The sequence below is a fragment of the Trifolium pratense genome, linkage group LG4 (assembly GCF_020283565.1).
Source record: "Trifolium pratense cultivar HEN17-A07 linkage group LG4, ARS_RC_1.1, whole genome shotgun sequence".
Classification (NCBI taxonomy): domain Eukaryota; kingdom Viridiplantae; phylum Streptophyta; class Magnoliopsida; order Fabales; family Fabaceae; genus Trifolium; species Trifolium pratense.
Window position 1 is genome coordinate 38,760,870 of NC_060062.1, and position 19,001 is coordinate 38,779,870.

Here is a 19,001-nt window from a genome sequence, read left to right on the forward strand (position 1 = left end):
CCTCTGAATCAACTAACGATTAATTAAAAAAAAACACTATTTATGAATTAAGACTATTTTTTTTTACTTAATAAATTAAGACTATTACTCTCTCTAATTTTTAATGTTAACTTTTGTTTTACTTTTTAAATTTATAGAATAATTAATGTATTTGATTTATTTGTAGACTAAAAGAGTATTATAAATCTTTTTCTTATAAACATTTTATCAGGAGTATTATAAATATTGAATTTTTTTTGGATATACATCAATACATCATTAAAGTGAATATTCCCTCCGATCTTTTATATATAATAAGAGAAAATTTACTTTTTAGATTCATTAAGAATATAATGTATTTGATTCATAATATAGTCTAAATACATTAGATTTTCAATGAATTTAAAAATTAAACTTTTTATTTCATAAATAAGACCGGAAGTAATTTCAATATTTTAACTTATGAGAGTAAGATGAGTACAAAAATTCATTATATAAAATTCATTATAAAATCCCCACACATTATTAATTTATTCTGTTATAAAATCCACACAAAGTGCGTTGCAATGAGTATCTCTACGTTTTCGATGGATACCAGTAAGCTCCAGTCTCGTTTCTCACTCGGCAGACAATCCTCACTCGCACCTGATCGCCAAGATTCCGCCGCCACCGTCAACGACTCCGTAACGGAGCCAATTGATCCTCCGGTTCGGTTGATGTATTTAACAAACGAAGGAGACTTAGAAGGAATCAACGAACTTTTAGACGGTGGCAGTGACGTCAATTTCAGAGATATTGACGGCCGCACCGCTCTCCATATCGCCGCATGTCAAGGACGCACCGATGTTGTTCAATTGTTGCTCCGAAGAGGTGCTGAAGTTGATCCTCAAGATCGTTGGTGTAGCACTGTAATGCAATTCAATCTTTTTCGTTTCTTTGATTACGTTTTGGTTTCATTGTTAATGAATCGTATTAGTAATGCTAATTAATCGATTATTGATTAATGGTTTGTTTGTTTAACAGCCTCTTGCTGATGCATTGTATTACAAGAATCATGATGTTGTTAAACTTTTGGAGCAACATGGTGCTAAACCTCCTGTTAGTATATTCATTTCAATTGCTTATTGTTGTTAAGTCTCTGTTTGAATAAGTAGCTTAATTGAGCGCTTATAGCTTAAATATTAATCATATAGGACTTGTTTGAATTGACTTATTTGAGCTTCTGTGGCATAAATTTTGTGAGACTGTTTGGGAGAACTTGTGCAAATAGCTTATGATGTAAGTTTTTTTAGCTTATGTTCATAAGTTCTCAAATATAGCTTATGAAAATAGCTCGTAGTATATATAAAAACAATTTATCTTTATTTTTGCTATAAAAATACTAGCTTATACATAGGTGCTTATCATGATAAAAGAGTGTATTTTTATTTGGCATAAATGTTTATCATATAAGTGCTTATGGATAAGCTATTTTTATAAAAAACGATAAACTAAAGTCAGACTGTTTTCATATAAGCTATAAGATATTTCCATAAGCTATTGAGGGAGCTTATTGGAACTAAGCTGAAAACAACTTGCGGACATGTTATATAAGCTTAAATAAGTCAATCCAAACAACTTATTTGAGCTTTTAAATTGTGAGCATTTTTGGGGCTTAGGCCCCCTTAGATTATCAAAAAGAAAAAACAGAGCTTTATAGAGTAGTCAGTATGAAGACCTTCAGCTATGAAAAAAATGTTATTATTATGAAAATAAGAGAAATGATATCAATATCATCAAACAATTTATTTTTAGATTATTTTCAAATCACGTGGTCTCACCAAATTTATGTGGGACCTACATGATTTAGTGGGTCACGTATTCAAAATAGTAGAACTATTTTTAATTTCAACTAATGAGGGTGTTTATTGGAAAGAACGTGTTGCTAGATGATCTTACAATAACTTAGATTTTCAAAGACCAACTTTTGAACATCCTAAATAAGATGAAATTAGCTTATTTTTATCAATTTTATTTAAGCTTTAATAAGCTCTAAGCTAATCCAATTCATCCTAGGTGTTCCTATTTTTCTAATAAAAAGTGGAATTTCAGTCCAGTGTTGGGTAATTGGGTGATTCATTTCCCATACAAGAACCTTTTGGACAAATTTGTAATGTGTGACATCACATTGCCAACTCTTCTTTTACTGTTACTAGGTGGCTCCTATGCATGTCCAGAATGCCCGGGAAGTCCCAGAATATGAGATTGATCCTTCTGAACTCGATTTTACAAATAGTGTTTGCATAACAAAGGTAATCTTTGAAGTTCCCTTCTAAGAGTATAATCGATTATTGTTTCATTCCTCGATGTCTTGTTTTGTTCTACTACCTCGTAACATATTTTTGCAAGTCACTGTATGTCTGTATTTCACCCGTGCTGATTTTGCATTGCATATTTATTATATTGGGTATTGTAGGGAACTTTCCGGAAAGCATTATGGCGTGGAATTCAAGTGGCCGTTAAAACTCTTGGGGAGGAAGTGTTCACCGATGACAATAAAGTGTGCGTTGGTCTAATTAGTAATTATAAAATTTGTTGTTTTATTAATATTAATTAGATTACTCAATTCACAATGTGTATTCCCCATCTCTCTCAGAAAGGCATTTCACGACGAGCTTACATTACTTCAGAAAGTAAGGCATCCAAATGTTGTCCAATTTTTGGGTGCCGTTACACAAAGCACTCCGATGATGATTGTCACAGAATATCTACCCGAGGTTAGTTTTGATGCTACACTGAGTATAAGGTAGATTTTGATGATCTTTTATAGTTGCTCAAGTCATGATGTTGTGAACAAATCATGTTGGTTAGAATATAGTTGATACCCAATATATAACAAAAAAGAATATAGTTGGATACCAGTTACTATAGAATGCTATCTGCAGAATAAAATGCGATTAGAATCCATTGAGTTCAATAAGACTACTGCAAATTCAGCATTGTCATTGAGTAGGAGATAATTAAAAACTTAATATCATAATAATTTATACTTGGACTCAATAATTGTTGAGATGCTGTAGTTATTTGCATGGGTCAATCAAAGGTGTCCCTGTTCTATCTAGAAGTCACACCTATCTGTAATCGAGGAATTTAAGTATTGATGACAGATGCTTGTTGCCTAGTAGTTTCTTGAAATACCAAAATTGGACTAGGCGGTTTTGTTTCTCTTTATTCAGCATTGCACTTCATTACTGTTTTGCGGTAAAGTAACAGGAAGTGCATTATATGATATGGAGACCACAAATGGATACATGTGTGTGTATGTATGGATATACTGGATAGTGAATATGTAATTAAATATGGATACACTTGTAGAACATGTATTTCCCCTATTTTCCCACCACTTAGTATCTATTTGAAATACCTTAGATTTTCAAAATCATCTTTTTTCAATTATTTTCACATGTTGAACTTGCTGGTCCAGTAATTTGGGACATATTTCTACTTGTGGGTTATCTGGTTAGCTATATTATACTATATTTCACATGTAATTTCTAATAATTTGAAATGGTTCAACTTTTTAAGGGGGATCTTCGTGACTATTTGAAGCGGAAAGGTGCATTAAAACCAATAACAGCTGTGAAGTTTGCACTTGATATTGCTAGGTTAGTCATGAGCTTTCCTATTTTGAATATGTGAAGAAACAAGTTCCCTAGTTATTTTGTTTCTGGCGAGTTGATTGTGAAATAAAAATTATCATTTCTATAAAGATATAAATTGAAATTGATATATGCAATATTTTAATGTATATTTTGCAGGGGGATGAATTATTTGCATGAACATAAACCTGAAGCCATTATACACCGAGATCTTGAGCCTTCGTATGTTTCTTGCTCTCCTGTCTCATCTATTTGATTTAAACATTCTTCTATGCATACAAAATATCATGAATTATTAGCCGCATGCATCATTCATCTAATTTTGAATGATTGAAACTGTTTAAATTTTCTTCATTATAAACGAGTAAGATAACAGAAATATTCTCCGGGATGATTCTGGACATCTGAAAGTTGCAGACTTTGGAGTTAGCAAGTCACTCAAAATCACTAAAACAGTCAAAGAAGACAAACCTGTGACATGCGAGGATACATCATGTATGTTTTTTTTTTTTTTGTGGAGTCTTGTAACATTCATAGTTGGTCATGTCATTCTGCAAAAAAGCAATATTGTAAACCATTATTCCACGAGAACTGTGACCTGTGATATTATTGCATATTCTACAAAAGATAGAAGAAAAAAATGTTTTTACCCAGTGACTACTAAAGTCAGTTTGTCAGCTGGCTTCAATTTTTATAACTCAGATTTATCAATTAACTCTAAATCTTGATATTTCATATACATGTAATTGGCTTCATTTTGATTCTGTTGTTTGTACTTGGTTCTATTTTGTGTAGTTCATATTGATAAAATAGTTCAAATTCAAATGCATTACAGGGCGGTATGTTGCACCAGAGGTCTACAGAAATGAAGAATATGACACCAAAGCGGATGTCTTTTCCTTTTCTCTGATATTACAAGAGGTAAAAATCTACACTATTACTGCTCACGTGTGCATGCATGTTTTAATATTCTGGAGCTTTCTAATAACTTTGAAGTCGATTATTTACCTATAATATCATATTATAAGTGTTCGCTTCTTCTATGGCCTTGATATAAAACTCATAAGCCCTGACATTTCAAATAAAATAATAAATAGAAAATTATTTAGATGACTCCATGGTTCTGATGAAGATTATTTTGGTATTTGACAAAATAATACATGCCAATTGAATTTATTCTTTAGTTATTTACTCTTCTGAACGTGGAATTTGAGTATATCCCATACTGTTTTGTCAAAAAAGGGAATTTACTCAAATTTCATTTTCCTTTCTATGATTTATATTTTAAGCATTAAAAGAATTTATTTTTAAGGATTCCAAAACAATGTGACATAAGTGTTTATGTGACATTTAAATATCTTATAATTCGTCCGTCCATGTGAGATTAAATGGCCTAGATATCTCCTCTACACACACATTTGTATTATTCAAGTAAGAAAGTTTCCATGTTCAGGAAACGGAATGTGTATCTTGTGTTGCTTTCTGCATTCACATCCCTTCAATATTGTCACTGTATACTAAATTAAAGATCTCGGATGGCACGTAGGATCTGTTTCACTTATCAAGAATATATATATAGTGTGAGTCTATGGAGAGCTTGAGCGCTCTTGACTTGTGAGCTATGCCCTCCCATCAGAGCATCCTAAAGAACTGTGTAATGTTTTGTTACATATTTAGGTTGATCATTGGAGAAGAAGTAGGGTCCCTAAACCTATGAGCTTTCCATAGATTCAACGGGAAAAAAAGTATTTATATTCATGATCATTTTATTAACATATCCATCTTATAAGAGTTTTGTGCTGTATCAAAGTTTGTCTGGGTTTTTTGTCCTTCCTAATTTTATTAACGTAAAGATGGTCTTCATGTCAGCGAATAGCGATTTTCCTGATACTGTTCGTGATATGATAATTTTATTTGTGTAAGATTGGATCCCACTTTTATTGAAGATATAGATATATATAGACTAAAATACACATGTTGACAACCATCAGTGGGTTGTTACTTTCATAGAGATGCTGGCAAAATATTGACTGTTCATCATATATGGTTTTCTGTTACTCTAGATGATTGAAGGTTGTCCTCCATTTTATAGAAAGCCAGAAAAAGAAGTTCCTAAAGCATATGTGGAAAATGAGCGTCCACCATTCAGGGCTGCACCAAAGCTTTATGCTTATGGATTAAAAGCGTAAGTAATTTAAATACGTTTTATTAGCAGTAGATTTGATTGAATGTTGAGTTTCAGAAGTACAAGAGTAGTTAAAATAATAAGTTTTCAACATTCATGAAATTGTTTTTTATCCATAGCTTAATTGAGGAATGTTGGGATGGAGAACCATACCGAAGACCAACATTTAGCGAAATAATTGAGAGGTTGGATAAGATAAACCACCAATTTGCTCAAAAGAAGCGCTGGAAGGTATGGAAAAATTAAATTTTCATCTTGCTCAATTGCTCAAAAGAGTGAAATTATAGATTCAAAATGTACATTTCTTATCTCGCCTTTTTGTTCATTTTCACAGTAGCATGCTTTTTTCTTGTATGATATACAGGCTCTGGCTCCTTCATGCATCTGGAATCTGGAGGCCTTGTTTAAGGGGTATCCTACAAGTCCTGGTAGTCGATCATCTCGCTCTACGGTTAGATAAACAATTGCCCATACAAAGCAACAAGAACACAATTTTGTAGTTTCAAGAAGGAAAAGATATACACCAGATAGTGGTTTCCATATACATCCATTTGTGATACATGTGTAGTGTTTTTTGAATAATAACTTCCAAACGTGTTTGGAAAACTTTTTTAATTAGGAAGTAAGTTTTTTTTTTGGACTATAAATTAGGAATTAAGCTTATGAAAAAGCACTAAATTGTTTTTTAGTTGTTAATCTGATTAATTCAAGATAGTTATACATGAATGAATATTGATTTTTGTTAGTGTCTAATTAGTTCAACTGTTAATTTATAAACACTTGAAAATTTTCAACCATAATTTATAAACACTTGAAAATTTTCAACCATAAAGTCATAAACTATCAATCGTCACTTATATATTCCTGCTAGTTTTTTTTTACTCATGCTTGCTAGCTTTTTTTTTTGTTGACAAAATGCTTGCATAATCAGCTAGTTGGTTAAAAAAATTGGCTAGCTTATCCTTTATTTACCCCCCCCCCCCCCCCCCCCCCCCCCCACACAACAAAATATGTACTCCCCCTCCAACAAAATATAAGCAAAGTGATCTAAAACTATTTTTTTTGATCATTTTGCTTATATTTTGTTGTAGATGGAGTACTTGGTTTATAATCCACCACTGATAATCTTATGTATTACTTTGGCTATTACCTATAAGTATTCTTTCATTCAAAGGAAGACATTACGACTCGGGTTCATCGGTTATAGTTGAGTATAGCTTAAAAGAAGACAAGCAAAGTATGTAGCTCACACTCTTGTTAGAGTGATCCTGTTTTCAACTACTATCCAAGTATTCTATCATGATGAAATTGGATCCTCTCCCGTCCATCTTTTTCCTTACTCTCTATCTCTCTTAATCCCACTAACTCAACTCACTTGATTATTTTTAAGTTTTTTATTGAAGAGAGATTACGAGTTAGGAGAGGGACGTAAAAGAATAATGAAGGAGGGGATCAATATCCCAATACTTCATGTCTTCATGATATGCCTTGAGCTGTTTTTGACAAAAGAAAACTCCAACTTGTGTCTAAAAATTACTGTGGCAATGCAAGTAAGCCAGGACAGAATAGTGGAAGGCCAGTGTGAAAAGTGAAGAATACACAGTGAAAAGAATGTGGGAAACAAAAGGGAATCCGTACTCTGTAGGGCAATTTATACAGCGTGACTTTTGTTACTTTTTTTTACCACTTTTTGTCTTTGAAAATGCAATACAGCAATTACTCTTTAAATCTTTTATTGCCTGAAAAAATTACCAAGATTCAGTTCGTTTTAACACGAAGGACAAACAATAGTTTTTTTTTTTTCTTTTTCGAATAAACAATAGAAATTTTATAAATCAGTTTCTTTCTCACCCCCTTCGGAAGCATATTTTGGAAAAAAAAATTGTTTTTTTGCCATCTAGAACATATTTACAGATAAAAATGCAGTTTTTTTGTCTAATTTATATCTTCAAACAATATTTTCGGACATGTTGATTTTTCGTAAAGAATGAGGGGGAACAACTTTCTTTCTCTTATTCATGAGGCTCAAAAAACACGACGACTAACGCCTTAATTAACAATGTGTCCGACATATAATCAACAATATATATGACACATATGATAGATATTTAAGTCTTTTAATCACTTGATCATAAGTCATATCCTTTTTAAAATGAATTTTAGTATTAGTCTCTGCAATCGTGTGAAGAGAATATTTTAATTTTCCAAAACGAAGAAAGTGTGTGACATATATCCACCATGCATATGAATCTCTTAATTTTGAATTCTCACTATGCATTTTAATTTTCTAAAACAAATAAATGAAGAGATAAAAAGTTAGTACTGTATTAGACACATTTATACACAATAAAATTTACACATTTGTTACACTAGTATTTTTTTTTTCTCTTTCTAATATAGAGTAATATAGGGAGTAGTATTTGAGTAAGATGAATTTCTTAGTCCATTTTGGCATTCCTACTCAAACAATCTGGTTAATGTTTCTTTCACATAATTAGAAATTTCTGCTTTGATTTGTATTTTCAAAACCATACAATAGAAACAACAAAAATTACAACAAATGTCATTTTCTATATAAAACAACAAATTTCATTTTAATATATATTGGAATTCCATGCGTCAACAAAAAAATAAAATGGAATTCCAACAAATTAACGTGTCATGAAAAATCAGTACACTAGTTGTGGAGGATTATTGTTTGTTCCTAGAAACTCAAACACATAATATTTCCAACTTACCATCTAGTTGTATAGTTGTATATTTTATAAGTAAAAAATAATAATTTTTAGATTCATTAGAAAATTATTGTATCTGGTCTATAATATAGGCCGAATATATCAGTTTTCCGATTAACCTAAAAATAACTTTTAATTTATAATAGTGATCGAAGAGAGTATCTTCATACCTCTCAAATGATGATTGTGATTTGAAAGCAACAACTAAAATCAAGGTGGAATTCCACCTTATTGTACACCCAGGACACAAGTATTTATTTTGGATTTTTTCATCTTATACACTTCAAGTATTTATAAAGTTTTGCAATCATGTATCAAACATTTAGTAAAAACTTTGGTTTCGATGTTTTCATAAAAAACAACTTAGGTATGGATGTCTTATGAGTTATGAGTACTATATGAAGCTAGGAGCTAGCCCTCAACCCTATAAGATAATTACATTTTGAATATTGACTTTTCATTTTTCATACATTTGATCTGGACAACATAGAAACATTGGACAAATTAGTACTATTGTAAAAGTGTACGTATATCCAATAATATTTTCAACCTCCTAATTAAATTTTGTCCCTATTGTCAAGTTTTACTAATTAATTTTATCCCCCTTGTTAGTAGAAGTTTGACAATTTTATGTGGTAGGTCTGCCTATATGTGAAATGTGCCTGCAATATAATTTAGAATTTTCACCAAGGTCTAACAATAATGTGCCTGCAAGAAGCAAATAATTAAGAGATAATAGTGTACTGTACCACAACTTGATGCATTAGTAGCATTAATTTTTCACTACAAAAGCAAACTAATAAATTGCTATTCTGACCCCCTCTCATTGATCTTCTCTATATTCTGATCCATTATTGTAGTGTTGGAGTCTTGGAGATGTAAGCATGTGGTATTAGATCAAATTCAAATATCATATATACATCCCAAATCCCTTCAAAAACTTAAATAATTGTTGGAATTCAAGTGTGATTGATTAGTCCTACATTGACCGAGAATGAAGGAAATATTAGATATATAAAATGTGTGACTCATATGCCTAATATATTAAAGTGTTGGGTAGAAATATGACGTCAAAGTTTATTAGGGTCCTGGATGTTTAACTCATTATTGCTCCTTACTCTAAATTTAGTGATATGGGTGACTCACACATAAAGAAAAAATATTTGATATATGAGAGATAGTTCATACTTGATGTCTTAATAAGATTTTGTGTATATATGTAGTGTCTAAGGTCTCTTAGGATCCGCACGTTTAGTATTGCTACTTTTGATACTATCCAGACTCTCTAACATCTGATGATATCAGAGTCGTAATTCGACTTGCTGGAAGTCCGAGAACAACTCATGATATTGGATTAAAAAAAAATAATAAAGGAGATCAATTAGAGAGAAAAAATGGAGTATGATGAACTAGTATGATCGACACTAAAAAAAATTCAAACTCTTGCATTGCATTAATAAATGCCAATCACAATAATTTATTCTTCCTGTCAGAAGCATACCTCACTCTCAAGTTATTGCATTTATTTATGATTTCTTGTTGGTTTCTTCTTGCATTCTTTTGGAAGCTGCTTCAACTGCTGATCCTGTTTTCATCAATCATCAAAGACGGTAAAAATCAAGCATGAAGCATCAAATCCTAGTAAACTTTTTCATATAAAAATAAATAAATGGCCTTATTTGACTCCTCAATAATATATATTTCAAATTTTCAGTAGGTAAAAAAAAATCTCAAATATCCAAAACCAGGTTGAAATTTTAATAGTAACAAAATTAAACATAATCAACTGCATGCACTTGGTCATTTAGGAATGGTAGTAGTGCCAAAAAAATATATATTACAAGAATTGTGAAATTCAGCTGAAATTGCAAATAAAATATCATTAAGCTAAAGAAATAAAATATTGGTTTAGAGGGTGGAAATAAAACATTTTGCAAACTAATTATATATAGTTACTATTGAGAAAATGATGCAGATTACATAGTTATTATTGGCACACATGCATGTGGATCACAAAGGTGAAAACTGCAGTTGTTGGTGGAAGTGGAAGCAAGCAAGCTAAAAAACCAAATTAGTGGGAAGTGGGAGATTTTTATAGGAGAAAAAATATATATTTTTTTGACAAGAAATAAGAGAAAAAGAATAATGTTATTATACACTTCACAACTCAAAGAGGGACATAAATTACCATTAGTGGGTAGGTCCTACCGTCTTGTCTTTTTCTTTGACCCCATGCTTTTTTGTTCTTTTGAATAGCTTCTTGATACTAAATTGATAAAAACAATTATTTTAATATAGATCAATTATTCATGCCATATAAATATAGAATGTTAGGTTATATTTAACTATATTTTCACATCATGTAGTACTTCTTTAAAATTAGTATGTGTTTGAACTCACTTTTCAAAACTATTCTAGAGATACCAAATTGATGTTAAATATATATTATTGATTGATGATTTGATATTCAACTAAAATAAAAATGAATTTTCAATGAAATAATTGTATAAACTATATATAACCAATACACTCAAATTATTTTCCATCACTACAACCAATTAGACATTTCTATTATGGTTTAACAACATAAATTTTCTTGGGTCCCGATATTAACACATATTATTGCATATTAGTATTTAATTTGTTGAAGCTGCAAAGTCTAATTTCTTTTTTTTGAAAACTTATTAATTGAATTAGATTAGAAGATGAATATGAAGATTAATGACCGTCATTCTATAAGATGATATAAGATTCAAAGGTGATCGACATAAGAGATTTGAAAAGTCTCTTAATAAAATCCACAAGTGATTCTACCAAAAACCTTTGGAGAGAATTTTCCACCTCATACAAATATGAAAATTTGTCAAATATATATATATATATATATATATATATATATATATATCATCATCATCATCATCATCAATCAATATTTTAAGGCTTAACTGCATACGGTTATTTTATTTTTCAATTTGAGCTTTTACGTTTAAAAATTTCAAATTAGTCCCTAATATTATTGATGTCAATCTTTTTTTCTGTCTTCTTTTAATCTCTCTTAACTTTAACTAAAAATTAAGTTTGTTAACTAAATCAACTGAATTGAAACTATATATATACACCCTCCGTCGCAAGATATAATAAAAAATGGGTTAAAAAGATAATGTATTTAGTCTAAATTTTACGCACCAAATTCATTAAATTTTGTTGACCAATTTTTACGTATATTTTGATACATAAGGAGTATAATTCAACTTGTTTTTCTTTTTTTTTTGAAGAAATCAAAATGATATATATATTAACAAAAAACGGCCTACCTAGCACAAGATGTGCCAAGATAGCCTACCAATGTTTACAAAGAGTCGTAGAAAGAAATACAAATAATCATACAAGGCCCAAACATATCAAAGGACTAGACCACCAACTATGGTAGTTCAAGACTAAAGTAACACTCGTCGTCTTCAACTTGTTTTTCTTATGAATTAGTTCGATTATATACTATATATTATCTTTAATTTATGCAATTAAATATTTACAGAAAATGTCTTAATTAATGCTTTTCCTTCTGATTTTAAGCTTATGAACTTCTCATTTATTGACTTCTTGTTGCTTTTAAACAAATCAAAAACCTAAAAATCGACTTTGAGCAAATGAGTTGAATCTAATGACTTAACCGAGTTGTTCGTAAAATTTAAATGAGTTGAATTTGAGCTAAAGTTTGTATATAATTCAAGCTAAGTTTCAAATTGTACCAATTTCTATCTAGCTAATGCAAGACAAGTTCGATTCAACTCATTTTCAATCTTAACAAATCTTAACATCTAAGCCTTACAATATATTCTAGTTTTTATGGGTGCGGTGGGTAGCGCAGCTGATTTGAGCTAAATGTGAAAGGAGTTAAGCGGTAAATGTTCATGGTTCAAGTCTCATCGAAATTGAAAAATATTAACACTATAATAACTAACTACTAACTTTGGCCGTTTAAAAAATATATATTATACCTTTAAAAAAGATTATGCTAACCAGTGTCTTAAAGACATTAATTAAAAAAACAAAAATATAATTTTTTTATTAAAAATAATAATTTTTAAACTTTGAAAAGTGAAATACATAAAAACTCTATTTATTTCCTTAAAAATGAGACTGAAAAACTATGGATATATACTCCATATAGAGAGAATGCTATTAGCATTTCTCATCATATAGATGATCCAAGAAATGAAGAAAGGAAGTTGGATAGCGCGTGATTGCACGTATTGATGGATCTCTTTTTTCTTCTTAATGGATTATGGATCTATACTATAGTGTCTTAAATATGTACTATACGGCAGAATCTTTGTTTTTGTATGAGTACACGAGCGTGGACAAATCACAAGTATAATACTTCAAATCTAACATTTAGTATTTAACAATGTTTGTCAAAACAAAACAAAATTAATAATGCAATGTAACATGTTATACATCCCCCCTAATGTGTTTAACATTAAAATATGTTTGGCGCAGCAAGCAAACACACGACACAACTAACAAAGTGACAATAAACATAATAAATTAAATAATATACAAATAGAAATTATAGAATACACGAGAAGAAAAAGAAAAGTTGATTAGCAAAGAAGTTATATTTGTGAATTAAGAAACAACAAAGACATTGTAGTAAACTAGTAATAAGTTGTCAGATAATCAGGCATTAAGTATGTTATAAGTGGGAGAGGGTTGTCTCCAGTGTACTTTTCACATAATACTCTCAAATGTGCTCATCCAACCAATAATTTAATTTTTTAATAATTAAAATTGTAAGTGGTGAAAACAATAAAGGGTTGAGATTTCACTAGAAAAAAATTTCATGGGAGAGAATCCATTCCCGTTATTAAGTATAGGGTAAATAGTGTTATACCCCCTGCAAAATAGGCGAGTTTTGCGTTACCCCCTGCAAAATATTTTTTTGAGATTACCCCCTGCAATGTCAAGATTCTTTGCGTTACCCCCTGGCTCAACAAGTGGGCATATGACATGGAAGAATCTTGACGTGGCAAGACACATGAAAATTAATTTATTTTTTATTTATTTTTAATTGCCAACTCATTAATTAATGTGGATTTTTAATTAAAAAAATGAAAAAAAAAACTTAAAAGTTGTTATATTTTTATGAACTTACTTAAAAGAAAGTTTTTTTTTTTTTTTTTACTAAAAGTTGTTATTATATATATATAAAAAAATTCTTATATATATATAATAACTAATAATAGAGTAACCAAAAAAAAAAATGAAGATGAAAAAAAAACTAATAATAATAATAGTAACCAAAAAACTAATAATAATAATAATAATAATAATAATAATAATAATAATAATAAGGCTTAAATGCACTTTTGATCCCCCTATTTTCAAAAAAATGAAGTTTTGGTCCCCCTATTTTAAAAATCAACTTTTTAGTCCCCCAATTTTAATTTTTTTTTAGTTTTGATCCCTCATTCCATTTTAAAGCTAATTTTATTGATGTGGCATTGTCACTAATGCATATCAGCGTCCACGATGACAAATTTAATATCCATATGTCATTATTTGTTTTTAATTCAATAAAACTTATTTTATAAAATAATTTAATTAAACCTAAGAAAGTTCATTAAAATAAAAAATTCACAACCTCTAATTTATTAAACCTAAGAAAAAACAAAGAATCACAACATGGACATGATCCTCTTTGATTCATATCAAACAATTGCATATTGAAAGCAAGTTTTGTGTTTCAAGAACCTTCAACTTTCATCATTATCCAACTTTATATAAAACCAATCTAGAATTAAACTTCAAACTTAAAACAATTTTTGGGTTTTTCATTCAAACTCATCCAAAGTCATAGATAGTTTAAAGAGTATGAGTAATTTCTATTGAAACACAAAATCATCTCTAATTTCTTTTCTTTTTTAAAAATCCAAAAATTGTTGAGTTTGAACGGAAACCATAGGATTAATGAAATCCATAAGAAAGGATTCTCTCCGACGGTGAATAAAATTCTAGTAGTTGAAGGTTTGATAATTAAGGTTTCAAATTTCATATTTTATAAGATTTAACAATTATTATTTCAGTTCAATATATAATTCTAACAATTAAAATATTTTATAAATAAAGTTTTATTGAATTTAAAAATATATAATAATGACATGGATATTAAATCTGTCCACATGAATGTTGCCAGATCATTAGTTACAAGGCCACATCAACAAAATTAACCCCAAAATAGGATGGGGATCAAAACTCAAAAAAAATGAAAATAGGGGGACTAAAAAGTTGGTTTTTAAAATAAGGGGACCAAAACTTCATTTTTTTGAAAATAGGGGGACCAAAAATGCATTTAAGCCTAATAATAACTAATAATAATAGAGTAACCAAAAAAAAAAAACTGCAATCACATAGTAACGCAAGAACAATCGCTTTGCCCTAACCCCCAAATTGAAATTGAAAACGAAGAACAATCGCTGCATATGAACGGAACGAAAAAAAAAGTTTCTTTAAATAAAAAAATTTCTTTAAAAAAAAAAGTTTCTTTAAAAAAAAGTTTCTTTAAAAATAGTTTTTTTTTAAAAAAAAAGTTTCTTTAAAAAAAAAAAGATTTCTTTAAAAAAAAGTTTCTTTAAAAAAAAAAGTTTTTTTCATTTTTTTTTAATTAAAAAATAAATAATTACTGAGTTGGCAATTAAAAATAAATAAAAAATAAATTAATTTCCATGGGTCATGCCACGTCAAGATTCTTCCATGTCATATGCCACTTGTTGAGTCAGGGGTGTAACGCAAGGAATCTTGACATTGCAGGGGGGTAATCTCAAAAAAATATTTTGCAGGGGGTAACGCAAAACTCGCCTATTTTGCAGGGGGGTATGACACTATTTACCCTTAAGTATATAACACCTTTATGTCAAAGGACTTTGATTTACGATATATAATACACGTATCTAACCTAAAAATGTTAATATTGACTATTGAACTGATACTTAACAACAATTTTTAACTTTAATTAATAATTATAAATTTTAATATATATCCATATAGTTACTCTTTGTGACAGAAACAAGTTATAGTAAAAAAAACTAGGCATTTTCTCAAAAAAAAAAAAAAAACTAGGCATTATATAATGTAAATTTTGTCATTTACTTGTATTAATAGTGTGAAAAGTCAAAAGTAAGTTGATGAAAGACTATAAATGCTGATATTACACAGTGAATCCTGATATTACACAATGATTCCTGCACATGAAGCGGTGAGAGAATTTTGGATGGTGCAAAATTTAAATCCGAGGGTGTGCAAAACAGTAATAATAGTAGGATATGTGTGTAATTAGTAAAATCCTAGGGTGTGCATATGCACCCCCTCACCACAGAGTGGATCCGCCCCTGTATCTAATTACATAACATGTTCCTTCATCTCAAATTGAAAGTCACTTGAGAAACATATATTATCTTAAATTATAAGTATTTTTATAATATCAATAAAATATTAATGTCTTTATCGGGAGGGGGCTGAAACCACTTGATGTCAAAACTGACACCCGAATCAGATTAAACTGGTGGTGAAAAAAAATAAAATATTAATATTTTTTTTTATTAATTATTGTTACCACTATTTCTGTTATCAATTCTTTTAATTTTTTTTCATACTATTAATAAAGAGTAGTTTTATAAAGTTAGTCATAAACTTTGTGTCTAAATTATTGTGCCTAAACAAGTGTACGTGTCTCTAGAATTTAACAATAAAAGCATTAGATCAAAGATATCTATACCTATATATATTTAAAGATTGATACAAAATTTTTGTGTGTGGAATTTTTATAATATCAATAATACTCTTGATTTTTATTTTTATGAGCACATCAAAAATCTTTTATTAACAAACTCACCATAATATAATGCATGCATTTTTTTTTACATAAATATACATGATACACACAGACAGACGCGGAACGCGCCCTCACCGCTAGTAAGTTATAACAAAGATATAAGCTATCCTTCGGGGGGAAAAAAAACAAAGATATAAGTTTATCTACAATAATCAAAAATTAAAAGATTAGAATGAAATGGGTAGTTCAACACACTAACAACCTCTCGTTGGAATTAACTGAATTGATACAATCACAGTTCATTAAAAATAAAATCCTAAATAAATAATTTATTAATAAATATTTAATAATAATAATAATAAACTATAATTTATATTAATAATAATTTTTAATAATTTATTATTGTCAATTGATTAATTAATGAAACATAGTATCAATGTGGTGAAGACTCTCCATCAACTTAAAATTCATCTCCTTCAAGACTGTGAAGAAGTCAAAATGTTTTTGACCAATTAATAAATCCAAGTGTTTGGGTTAGTGATTTTCAATTTTTAGCATTATTAGCTATAAATTAAAAAAAAAAAACACATATCAGACGATCAATATTTTATTGAGCAAATGAACTCTTTTTTCTTTGTCACTACTGAGCCAACGAAAATATATTAACTATAAATTTTATTATAATTTCAATATGTTTTTTACTATCTGTCACATGATTAACGTCTAATAAGTTACGTAAAAGTATGAGTTAAATGTTGATAGCGATGATATTTTATATTTATATGAAAGTTTTTTTTAATCATTATTATAATATGACAAAGATTCAAACGCAGAAAATTACAATATAACAATAACTAATGAATGGTGTCGTCATATCCACTTTCTCTTGTTGTTCGTTCTGCCATTATCTCAACCATTTATCTTTGTTTTTTCTCTCCCTTAAAAATTGTTCCTTTTAATTATTTTACACCCTCTCAATTGTTGGATGAAGAGCATAAAAGATGACTAAATACATTATGCAGGAGATTCATAAAATTTATAATCATATGCTTGAGGTTTTTTAAGTAAAAATTGAAGTACTTGAATTTGTATGAAAACACATGAGGTAAAAGGTTCCAAGAAGAAGCTAGTTTTGAAAAGATTCTGATGTTAATTTAAAGATTGATGTTTCAAAACAAATAAAGAAGACTTTCAAATGAAGTTTAGTAATTGAAAAAGAAGTTTTTCTTGTAGAAATTTAAAAGAAGTTTGGAAGTTACAAGAAATATCTCTCGAGTCGAAGACAAAGAAAGCTTGCAAAGGAAATTTGGTGAGTACACATGATATTCATGAACAATAATAAACATTTTTTTCCTTCAATTTTTCTATAAATAGTTGATCTTGTATCATTTTGAAAAGTTCATTTTCATTTTGTAAAATTTGTTTATTAGATAACACATTTATGCATACTCTAACTCTAAGGATAAACATCTTTTTGGATGTTTCTATCGAATGTTGTACATTTTTTTTTAGTGAAATAGTGCATTAACAAAAATAAAATTTTTAAAGTGTTTTTAACTCGTTCTTGTGAACTTAACTCATTTAATATAATAGAGATATTAGAATGAAAGTTTGAATTATAACACATCCACTAATTATTTATTTTAAAAGGTAGAATTCTGACCACTATATCAAAAACTCTTAGAATTGACAGTTGGACATAATTTGGGGTGTGGATATAAATGGTGAATGACTCTGATACTATCTTAGAATTGAGAGTCGAACCTAACTCAACCATACATAACCGATTTGTAAGGTGATGATTGACTCTTACTTATAAACCCCATATCCAGACCGACTCACATTCGATGGGAGACTTCTTGACACCCCCTCCACGCCCTATTTGGCTTGGTGCATGGATATTAATGATGGGTGGCCCGATAACAGGTAACCCAACGAATATTGAAGAGGCTCTAATTCTTTCTTAAAATTAATAGTTGGAGATAACTCATCCCTACAAAATTGACATGTAAAAAAAAAATTACCTCTAATTTATAAACATATATTCATGTCTTCTCGCAACTAATACCGAACTTGTTAACAAAAACTCTAATCCAACACATATCAAATAACTTGCATAGTACATTTTCTATCTTTTGCCGGTCAGTGACTTTGTTGGCTTTATCTCTCTTATTTTTTTTGGGTATTCGGCTTTATCTCTTTTAATTTAACTTTCTCACTCTAAATAATTTATTTTAGGTCATGCTAACACTTGTTCGTCTTTTTGATGTATCTAAATATAAAAAATATTATATTAATAATTCAAAAAATATAATGTTTGCAAAAGATTCTACCCACCACTTAATAGAATTGCATTTCAAACAACATTTCTACATTTCTAATATAATGTTTAAAATGTGTTTAAACACGTAAATTTTAAAACAACATTTCTACATTTATCTTCAATATGTTTCCATTTTCCTTTAATTTTTTTTGTTAAGTAGCTTAGTGGCTAGAAAAAATCACTTTTAAGGTGGATAAATGAGATGAGCGGGGTTCGAACCCAACCCCTATATATACAATGTAATATCCCTGCCAATCGAGCTAACCTCACATGATGAATCAATCTAAAAAGATATATTAAAATCACCAAT

At 29.3% G+C, this 19,001-nt stretch overlaps 1 protein-coding gene across 2 annotated transcripts; it reads left to right on the forward strand.

Moving 5' to 3' along the window:
- Positions 1-513: 513 nt before the first annotated feature.
- On the forward strand, positions 514-6,581 carry LOC123882244 (integrin-linked protein kinase 1). 2 transcript variants are annotated; one of them, XM_045931062.1, is made up of 12 exons: positions 523-887; positions 1,003-1,077; positions 2,175-2,270; positions 2,435-2,520; positions 2,615-2,735; positions 3,544-3,623; positions 3,777-3,839; positions 3,994-4,112; positions 4,453-4,538; positions 5,681-5,802; positions 5,922-6,033; positions 6,167-6,581. In XM_045931062.1, exons 1-12 carry the CDS (start codon positions 546-548, stop codon positions 6,260-6,262), a joined length of 1,398 nt encoding a protein of 465 aa, XP_045787018.1. In that variant the 5' UTR covers positions 523-545; the 3' UTR covers positions 6,263-6,581. The 2 variants fall into 2 exon arrangements, 1 of the variants encoding a protein (XP_045787018.1); XR_006799748.1 differs by lacking the exon at positions 6,167-6,581 and having other exon boundaries at positions 514-887; positions 5,710-5,802.
- Positions 6,582-19,001: the final 12,420 nt, after the last annotated feature.

Bases quoted from the DNA above. Each gene is read 5' to 3' on its own strand.
- LOC123882244 (XM_045931062.1), top strand. From the start codon at position 546: ATGAGTATCTCTACGTTTTCGATGGATACCAGTAAGCTCCAGTCTCGT. The intron at 3,624-3,776 runs GTTAGTCATGAG...TATATTTTGCAG, and splicing joins TTTGCACTTGATATTGCTAG to GGGGATGAATTATTTGCATG. The intron at 5,803-5,921 runs GTAAGTAATTTA...TTTTATCCATAG, and splicing joins TATGCTTATGGATTAAAAGC to CTTAATTGAGGAATGTTGGG.